General features: G+C 34.8%; 2 protein-coding genes across 2 annotated transcripts; both read left to right on the top strand.

The window, feature by feature from the left end:
* Window positions 1–491: 491 nt before the first annotated feature.
* Window positions 492–1,118, top strand: LOC112508945. The gene has a single exon (XM_025113809.1). It carries the CDS (start codon window positions 492–494, stop codon window positions 1,116–1,118), a length of 627 nt encoding a protein of 208 aa, XP_024969577.1.
* Window positions 1,119–1,766: 648 nt separating this feature from the next.
* Window positions 1,767–8,152, top strand: LOC112509422 (rhomboid-like protein 19). Its single transcript, XM_025114372.1, has 8 exons — window positions 1,767–1,985; window positions 2,147–2,271; window positions 5,201–5,261; window positions 5,375–5,541; window positions 5,701–5,806; window positions 5,933–6,135; window positions 6,760–6,897; window positions 7,720–8,152. The coding sequence occupies exons 1-8, from the start codon at window positions 1,971–1,973 to the stop codon at window positions 7,829–7,831; spliced, it is 927 nt and encodes a 308-aa protein (XP_024970140.1). The 5' UTR covers window positions 1,767–1,970; the 3' UTR covers window positions 7,832–8,152.
* Window positions 8,153–10,643: the final 2,491 nt, after the last annotated feature.

The raw sequence follows: 10,643 nt of genomic DNA, 5'->3' as shown, positions 1-10,643 counted from the left end.
ACTTCAAGCATCTTCTAGCTTAAGTAAAAGATCTTCCTTTTAACAATCTCTTTTCTTGTATTTGCTAAAGATCTGTGTGTAACCAAAGATTGTTTAGATAGGTTTTCTTTACCTTATCTTTCCGCAAACAGTCTTGTAAAATCTGTATTGATATTCTCTATCAATATATATTTTAAATTTGAAAATACTATGTTTGTATTCATCCCCCCCTTCTGCAAACTGTTTCTATTCTTGTAGACCCTTACAGGACCAACTAAAGTTTTCTTCCATTTGTTTCTCCTTCTAGTTATTTTGTTATCTTTCATGTTATCTAATGGCTATATAAAGCCCAATTTTTTCCTTGAATAAAGCAAGGTTTTGGCTCTCAAATTCTTGTAGTTTGTTTTTTAAGGTTCAAGCTTCCGACAAAGTGGTATTAGAGCTCCAACACAAGGCTTGATCTCGTGCGAGAGAAATAGCAGATTTCTCAGTTAGAAAGATCGGGAAAAGAAATGGCATCAAATTCAGAAGCTTATGTGCAAGCTGCCATACCCAAATTTGAATGTTACTATGATTATAGGGTTATGTTGATGGAAAACTTCTTGAGGTCAAAGGAGTATTGGTCATTGATCGAGGAAGGAATTCCGACAGTTGCAAATGGTAAAGCACTAACAGAGGTACAAAAAAAGATTATTGATGATCAGAAGCTGAAAGATCTTAAAGTGAAGAACCATCTCTTCCAATATATTGATCATACGATAATGGAGACAATTCTCTCGAGATATATGACTAAGGATATATGGGATCCCATGAAGCAGAAATTTCAAGGTTCAACTGGTGTGAAGCATGCACAACTTCAATCATTAAGGAGAGGGTTCGAAGTTTTGCAGATGAAGGAAGGGGAGCAGTGGAATCAGTATTTTTCAAGAACACTCTCCATTGCGAACAATATGAAGACACACAAGGAGAAGATGAAGCAAATGATTATCATTGAGAAGATATTCAAGTCCATGACCTCAAAATCTAATTACGTTGTGTATTCTATTGAAGAATGCAATAACTTGGAGACTTTGACAATATATGAGTTGCAGAGCAGTTTGGTTGACGTCACTATCATATCAACAGTGGAATCATGTTAAATTCTCGTGTTGCTATTTTTGTGAACTTGTCATATGCGTAGATTCTAACATATCTTGTTATTATCTACATTATGGGTTGTTTATCTTCGTTAGAGTATTTTGTGTAACATCTAGATCATCGTTATCAACATTCGTTGTCGGGTTTGTTATGTCCTTGGATTTCTAATAGCTATGGGATCTTAGAAATCAATTGCTAGATATGAATTGTGACACACCCATTTCTAACAAGTACATGTTCAAACCGTCCAACCCCGAATCATACCAACTTCAAACCGCATTGAAGGGCTCATATTATAAATTTGAAGAGGATCAAATTATGAACCATTTACCCAATACATACCTGATAAGCATTTATCGACAAGAATCACACTTTCATTTTACTTACTATCACTTTGATATTGTTTGTCCAATAAAGTACAAATAAGCCGGTAAACGATTAGTAAGAGCATTTCTAACAGCTTCTTCAAAATAGATAAAATAAAGAAAAATGAGAATTTTAACATAAATAAGAAATTTTGAAAATAAATATTTAAAAAGAGAAATAATATTTTAACATATGAATTATATTTTCTATTTCATAGAAATTCCAAGGAGTAGAACGGTAATTAATTCTCCACGACCACTCCGCGGGGTACCCCAGCCTCCAACGTGATTACAAGTTGCCTCCTTCAATCTCACTCAACCCCGTTTGACTACAAGATCTGTGACTCCGCACCAAATTTCTCGATCATCGACGGCTAAAATAGCAGTGGCGACACCTACAATCTGTTGTATACGTTTCATAATTTGCATTACATCAAATCCATCGTTCACCCTAAATCGAATCAGCTATAACTACACTATCCGGGGATCATGAGTTCTCCTTCAGTAAGTCCCTATTTGCTGTCGTATAAATTTCATCAATTTTCGTTTCCATTGTAGATTTGGTCTGTATAACATAGAATATATTGAAAATTTTGCCAAGAAGGTGACCAATTACTCTCGTGATTTGTTGTTTGATGATTGGTTTTTGACGGTGTTGGTGGCAGGGTGCGAGCTTGTTTACAGGATTTACGAGGCTGTGTAAAGGTCTAGCAGTAGTACTTGTTTGTGGATACATTGCTGTTCAGATCTTCCCTTCTGTCCTTACTTACGTTGCACTAATTCCTGCCAGGTAAGATTGATTTCCCTTAACCATACAGTTGTTTGAATTTAAAATTACATTTAAGTTTTTGATTGATTGTATTTCCTGCGATGCTGTATATGTATTCGACTCAACATTGCGTTTCTATTTTATCTTATATGCAAGATCTTATGGTCACTTTACTTAAAAGAACAGTGTTCAGCTGGATGTTTATGCAAGGGTTTTACACAAATGATCTAGTTAAAGAAGTTAGATCATGGGTGATGGCTTTTATGAGGTGTGGTGTTGGCAGTTAAAAGGATATTCTAGGTGAAACTGCATGAGTTAATTAATTAAGGTAGCCGGTAATGCTATGATGGCTAGGTATATGGCATGACTGTGGTGGAGTATCACCATGTGCGATGCTCACTGATATGTTGAATATAGAGAAACTATCTCTTGCGTGTAATATTCATGACAATGGATATCTTCCTAATTAGCTAGTTGATATTGGGGTAGTAAAAGAAAAAGGACATCCAAAAAATTTGTTGACCACTTGATCTTGATGTGGAGAAAGTCAGACATAAGGATATCGAGGATAATTTTATTATAATTTCTTGTAAGTAAGAGCAGTTCTTTTAATTGCTATTCAAATAATAAAGATGGAATAAGCTTTTGGAACTTCCCTATGTATTATATACCCAAAGGGGTCAGGACTTCTTTTTGTTGAATTGATATTTCTTGAATAGTATAGTTCAACCATGTATATACCAATTCTTACATGAATGCAGTTGGGTTTTGGAGGGATATCCAGGTCAACTTAGCTTTTGTTTTGGGATGATCTAATAATTGTCAAAGATCAAGTTACGAGCTCTTGTCAGATTTTTCTAAAATATGTTACCTGTTCCTTTTGTTATCCTCTACTTATATTGATGTTTCACTGATACCACAAGTGCCACTTAGAAAAACCACTTATAATGAATATCTTATTGAATCTTGAAACATTTGGGCTGGAGTTAAAACCTAAAATATTTCTTAATTTACATGCCAACTATGTGTTCTTTGCTAACAAACACAAAGCCACATTGTGGGGACAACTGGCCTTGGACAAGCTTGACACATGGCGCCAAATCCAATTACATAGTTAGCATCGCTTGAATTCACTCACTTTGCATTGACTGATAGGTGCATGCTCACCAATATAAATAACTAATTACTAATGAGTAATGAGGATGGATATTTGCCCAACCGGATAAGAGTATGTGAAACCCTACATACTATTGATATTTGGCTAAGGTATTAGTGGGAAATGCAGATGCTACTTTGTTAAGGTATTTACCATCCAAATAAGAATGGCTAGATTGTATACATTTGTGGGTGTTWTAGAGAAAGGAAAGGAAAGAGATTGGTTGTTGGGGGGGGGGGATGTGTGTATGTGGTGGGTTGGGGTTAGTCTTCCGTCACATTTTTTTTCTCACAATAATAGAGTACATATTTTACCCACCTAATAGTGTCATGCAACATAACAGAAGAAATAAATGGGGGTTTGACAAAAAGTAGTAACCAAATTTCAAAATAAAGATCCAAACTGCACCTTTGTTATAAAGGAAGGTTTCTGCAATTTAGAAGCTTAGTCTGTAGATGCTTTATGTAAGCTACCCTAGTATGTTCTATATGCGGTGTATTTCGTGTGAAGTGGGATCATGATATAGCAAGGCTTCTTTTCTTTGTGAAATTTCCAGAATCCAGAGGGATGTCTCTGTCTCTATAAATAAATGAGGGTTTTGACAAGAAGTAGTAACCAAATTTCAAAATAAAGATCCAAACAGCACCTTTGTTATAAAGGAAGGTTTCTGCAATTTAGAAGCTTAGTCTGTGGACGATTTATGTAAAGCTACCGTAGTATGTTCTATATGCGGTCTATTACGTGTGAAGTGGGATCATCGTATCTTCTTGTCACAGTGCAGTGGCATTATTACATTACCACTTACCTGGATGGCTCAGCCCTGTGCTTTATTATGTATCGAATACCATAAAATCTCTATAAAGTGAAAAGGCAAGTATGAAATGTAACTAAAAGAGAAGAAGGGGGGGGGGATAGATCGAAAATGCAACTCAAGAGTTCATCAAATAACACAAAATTGCACAAATGGCAAATATTAATGTAAATACACGTAGTAATGAGTAAGTGCTGAATTTAAAAAGCGAGGGAAGAGGAGATCAAACAAAATGATTTAAATGTGTTTGGGTTGTTCCCTACATCCAGTGTCCAAGCTCTTTCTAAAATTTTCCCTTTGTAAAGTAACTCCTTTCGCAGAGCAGGATGAAATAAAGGTTTGCTAAGAATGTCCAGTACATCACATAACGCACTTGTGTGCCACTAGAAAACAACTACCTTCATCATGTGCTCAAAACGATCTTGTACCCCGACAACATGGCTACCTAAGAAAAGCTCATCCAAAGTTAGCATTTAGCAAGGTGAACTGAAGTGAGATCACTACCGCAAAACTTAACCAACCTACTACCAAAGTTGATAGGGGTTTTGGTAGCACAAGAAAGCTTCTAATAAGAGCAAATCATTAGAAAATGAAGAATTTTAGCCTTTTCTCTTTCATATGTATAAAAGTACGAAGCTCTATAAGGATGATTATCTTTTAAACTCTTTCCATGTATTGTGTATATTTGCAGTGCTTTCCACACATTTTTCTCTTGACAGATCCTTTGTAGTTGCTCTTCGGACAAAAACATATTAAACTCTTTCGGTGTATATTCGTATATTTCTAGTGTGTTCCACACATTTTCTTTTGACAGATCCTTTGTAGTTGCTCTTCGGGCAAAACTATCTGTTATTTCAAAACAATTCAAATCGACTTATTCAGGACATCTGACCTGTTACTCTTTTGAATGTCAAGTCTGCTGACCCTTTATGAATGATTGGTGTCATTTACATTTCCCATTTCCTTCTTTTTATCAATTACAGGACAATTCCTTTTGGTTGGAACCTCATAACAGCTGGCTATATAGAACAAACAGTACAAGGGGTATGCACCTTTTTGGATTTATACCTGCGATTGTCTTACCTTGAAGGAAAATAATAGACAACATAGCAGGAACTGTTTCTCTGATAAAGTGCTCCATGATATTTGCTAAACAGGTTCTTAGCAGCACAATTGGTCTTCTTTTCATTGGGAAGCTTCTTGAGCCCATTTGGGGTTCTCGAGAGTTCTTGAAGTTCATTTTCATCGTCAATTTCTTGACTTCCGTGTGCGTGTTCATTACAGCCATCTCCTTGTACTATGTAACAATGCAGGAAAATTATCTGTAAGTACTGCTAAATCCCTGTTGTCCACTTTGCCTATGTATTCATTTGAGTCTTCCTTGTTTATGCATACTTAAATGTGCTTCAGCACTCATGCATGGTTCTATCATAGAGTATCTCGATAATTGGTGAATCTGATCAACCTCTTACAAATTTGGTAGTTACATGCCTCTTTCGGGCTTCAGCGGGGTGCTTTCAGGGCTTTTAGTTGGTGTGAAGCAGATAATTCCTGACCAAGAACTGTCTCTATTAAAAATTAAAGCGAAGGTACACGTGTATGGAAGTACCCATTCAGATACCTCTTCACCAGAATGCAACTTTTTGCCTGTGAAGGATATCATAATTCCTCAAAATTAACTTCTTTTTTTGTGCATTTCTGTTTTTGGTATGCAGTGGTTGCCATCCATCATGCTATTGGTAGCTATTGCTTTAAGCTTCTTTACCATAGAGCCAGCAGCATACCTTCCAATCTTGATATTTGGCACATATATTGGTTGGATTTACCTCAGATACTTCCAAAGGAAACAGGAAACCAGACTTAAGGGTGACCCAAGTGATGAATTTGCCTTCTCTACTTTTTTCCCTGAATTCATGAGGTAATTCATCAACTTTTACTGCTCTCACTTTACCTTTTTTCATCGAAGATCGACCCTGAGAAGAGCATGTGATGTCACCATCCCTGAGTTCTACTCCCTTCATGTCCCAAGAAAATTGAAGTGTTCAATAGTGCATATAGTTTTGGGCACTTTTTGGCTATTGGTCAAACATAAATAATGTGAACCTAAAGCAATTTCAACAGTTCTTCATGAGGATGACAATGTTAAAACATGCCATTGTGACTAGAAAACTCTCATAATTGGAAATGTTGCAATTTTCACGAGACATCCTATGGTTGCATTCTCTATATTCCTTGAAAATTTCAACGTTTGAGAGGACTTATACTTCTAGGAAAGTGTTTAACTACAAATTAGTTACCTAAAACATTCTACAATAATGACAAAATAAGAGAGTTATGGGCCGAAAATAATGTCATGAAACTTTTGTAATGATGAAAACTGGAAACAAACCATTATCACCAGAAAACTTTCCAAAAACGGAAAGGATGCAATCTTCATGGGACATCCAAAATGAAAATCATTACAATTTTCGTCGACTGGAGTATGATACTTGTACGACCTTCCCTATTTCTTACAACTTATGTTAACTTGTTGGATTTGCAGACCAGTGATTGATCCTATCGCTTCAATATTTGATCGGATGCTTTGTGGAAGATCTGAAGCATCCAATGATGCTAGGGGCTACACAGTCGGCAGTGCTCCATTGCCTGGTTCTGACCCCATTGAAGCAACTAGGAGAAGGTGACAACACCAATTCAATCTTACTATTCATATACAAAAGTTGCATAGACTTTACAATTTTGGTACATATTATCAACTTTAATTGTTTTCGACATAGAGAGTCATCGACCTCCAAAGCTGTATTTCATTTTCCACAAAGAAAGAGGCAAGATGAACCGGTAACAATAAGGGTTAACTACCAAAACACAAAATTATAATTAGAGATTTACCAAATTGACAAAAGTATTTGTTCTAGAATGTCTAATTGCTGAAGAGAACAAGGTATATTTGCCAAACTAGCTAAAATTTCCAGGGCAAAATGCATCAAAAATGCAACGAAGTTTTTCTTAGTTCCTATTTAGTGTAACAAATAACTTTTTTCTCCATCAATATAGCAAAGTTTCAAAAATTTCTATTTAATATAATAAAGTTCCAAAATTTCTCAATTAGTACCCATATTGATTGGTAACCTGTTAATCTTGTAATGTTTGGTGACATGGATGTCAAGTTTATCATCCACTTTGTCATAACAGGATATCCACGTCGTCTAATGTTATAATATCAGCATGTTATCGGTCAAAATGGATACAAATTTGGAAATTTTGAACTCTGTCACATCAACCGAGAAAGAAAAAAATATTGGTTACACTAAATAGGAACTATACCAAACTTTATTGCATTTTGACGCACTATGTCCACAATTCTACACGGAAACCTTCATATGTCTTTGGTAATTAACCCCGTTATTATGTCCTTCCGGAACATCCATATGCACACCGTTGTAAAATAATTACTTGTAATTTAGAGGATCATTTTTCTCATGGACCGATTGTTCAACTGCAGGGAAAGGGGTGCCCGAGCATTGGAGGAACGACTGGCAACAGAGAGATTAACAGCTGTAGGAGCGAAGAGCAAGACAGATGAATCCGATATAGATGCAAGTGAGAATGTTTAACTATATATGCAGAAAAAATCGGAATTCATTGAGTTTGGGTATGTGTAACTATTCGTCTATTTCGCTTGCTTTCCGATCACAGCAGTGAGTGTTTTAGCCCGTTGACCTTGGGTCACGGTCCCTTATAGCAAGAACGGTGCCTTGTCTGTTTTGTCTTTTTTTCGTTGGACGGTTGCACCGTGGTCACGTGGCTATGGCTAAAGGGCTAAGAACACAAGATGTTTGTATCTGAATAGTTGGATCATTGGAGAAGATTTGTGAATGATCTATCGTTAGTTAAAGTCTCTCGATTCATTATTACTATAATCTAAGCGTCTTACTGAATCTCGTGTGGTCTGGGTGTCGGTTACGGGAAGTCCTCCTGTTGTGTTCCTTTTTTATTCAAGTTTTTTTCGACAACGACTGATCTTGTAACTTTGGGAAAGTAAAAGACATAACATGTTACCTAGGGGTCGTTATGAGTATGAAAAGGTTCAAGAATCTTAGGGGCTGTTTGTTTTTAATAAAAAAGCTCTTAATGTACTCTTAAGTCTGAATCGGTCAGACATAAGAGGATTCAGTGTGTTTTTTTTTTTTTTTCAATTAAGAGCTTAAAAGCTCTTATTAGGTCTGAAAATTTAAGTGGTTGCGAAACCTCTTATTACCTCTTATTTCAAATCGTCGCCTACCTACTCTGATCTCTTTGCGCTTGATTTCTCTAGATCAACTCTTCTGTCTCGATCTCTCATCTCTCAACTTTGTCAACTGTCGATCCATATCAACTCTCGATCTCTCATCTTCAAACTTCATATTTCAGACGCAAAAAACAAACAGTCTGATTGATTCAGATTTCAGACTTCAGCACAACCTCTTAAAAATCAGAAGTGAATTCAGACTTCAGACTTCAGCACCTTTTAAAAACCTTAGATTTTCATTTTGATTCAACCTATTACCAAATCTTATTTGAGAAGTACTCATTTTGTGAACTGAAATTATGTTTGCCCTATAATTTAATGGTAAATGTATGTAATCATTCATGGCTCTTTGAAAAACTCACCAAAGAAAAAAAAATTAAAATATTCAAAAAATTTCATGTAACCTCCTTCTAACTTTCATGTTTTAATTTGTAGGGGGATTATTTATTTAAACTGATTATTGATTTATATAAACTATTTATTGACTTATTTTAGTGTGATACTAGTAATAAACAGTTTTTAATGTTTGGATGAGAAGGAAAAAGACGTCTATACTGGTACCAAACCGGTAATAAGGAGTTTTTGATAAGTTACTCCTTTTTGACTTATCATAAACAACTTATCAAGTTTAAAAACCAAATTACTTTTTAAACCCTAAACCTAATATTTCTCATCAGTCATGTTCGTCTCCTTCCATGCGTTCTTGTTTGTTTCACCATCTGCATCATCTCCATGTATGATCTGCATCATCTTCTCATCTCTCTCTCTCTCTCTCTCACACACACACACAGTGGGAATAACAACATAATCAGTAGAAATCAATGAAGATAGTGATTGATTGATCAAAACAAATATGATTTATGTACAAAATTGATATCGATCCACTTCTTAATTCTCTATTTGCAAAAGATGGAGATAATTGGAAGGATGCTTTGGTTGATGTCGATGAATACCTAAAAAATCATCTATGGAGATTAAAGGAGATAGGGTTACGATATTGATTGGAGATGGAAAACTGAGAGATGGAGATGAGGTTTATGAAGTTTGTCGATTGAGGTTTAAGTTTTGCAATTAGGGTTACAGAAGGATACTAATCGAAATATCGATGGATACCCAGGAAATCATCCGTGGAGGTTAAAGGAGATGGGGAATGCCGTTTTTTTTTTGTCATTTTACATATATAAGCAAAATTTGTCAAACACCAAAAAACAACTTATCAGCTTATTGCGTTTTCGTACCGTCACAAATCAAACATTTTTTTTTATAAAGCTCCAATGTAACACCACATAAGTTAATAAACACTTTTACAAAAAGACACAAGTTGTTTTAAATAAGCAATTCCAAACACCCCTTGAGAGCATCTCGAACAACTATGCTATAATTTTTCTATGATAGAGTACGAAAAGACAAAATCTCTAAAAAAAAAAATTAAATTCAACTCCAACAGCTACTCTATTTTAGCAATTCTAATATTAATTATATTAATAAAATATTTTTTCTTTCTCCTACATATTTTACTTCAATAATTTTAATTGACTGAATATAATTAAAATATTATTTTCTCTCACTTCTATAGAGTTTTAGCTATTTTCATAAAAATATGTTTTATTTTGTTATTTTTAGAACCTAATATATGAAAATTTTGATTCAACATCTATCTTATTAAACGGTCAGTTTCAAATTTATCCAAATAATTTATCACTTGTTAATTTATTTATTTATCTATACTACTTTATAAACCAGATTTATCAAAAGTTTAAAAATAAATTTTAATGCATAAAACTATACATTTATGCACAAAGTATTAAAAGTTTTAAAAATAACTCATAACGCATTAAGTATTATTACTGCATTTAGTCTTAAAATCTCTTAATCTACAATTAAAATAACATATAGTGCAAGTTACCAATGCACATTATTACCTTTTCTTTTCATGTTCCCAAGATACTTTTGACACATTTGACTCATGCCTTCACCCTCTCATACCTCTATGTCTTCTCCCAATCCCCTAAGGTGAGATTCAAACTGATATTCACCATGAGTTATTAAAAGTTTTCTTATTTATTTCTCATTCAATTGCTCTAGAACTCTCGGTCTCGCTCTCGTTCTCTTGATTCTTTGCTCTTGGTATAAATCGA

The sequence above is a fragment of the Cynara cardunculus genome (genome assembly GCF_001531365.2).
Source record: "Cynara cardunculus var. scolymus isolate 2C chromosome LG 3, CcrdV1, whole genome shotgun sequence".
Taxonomy (NCBI): domain Eukaryota; kingdom Viridiplantae; phylum Streptophyta; class Magnoliopsida; order Asterales; family Asteraceae; genus Cynara; species Cynara cardunculus.
This window is presented reverse-complemented; position numbering and strand designations above follow the sequence as displayed.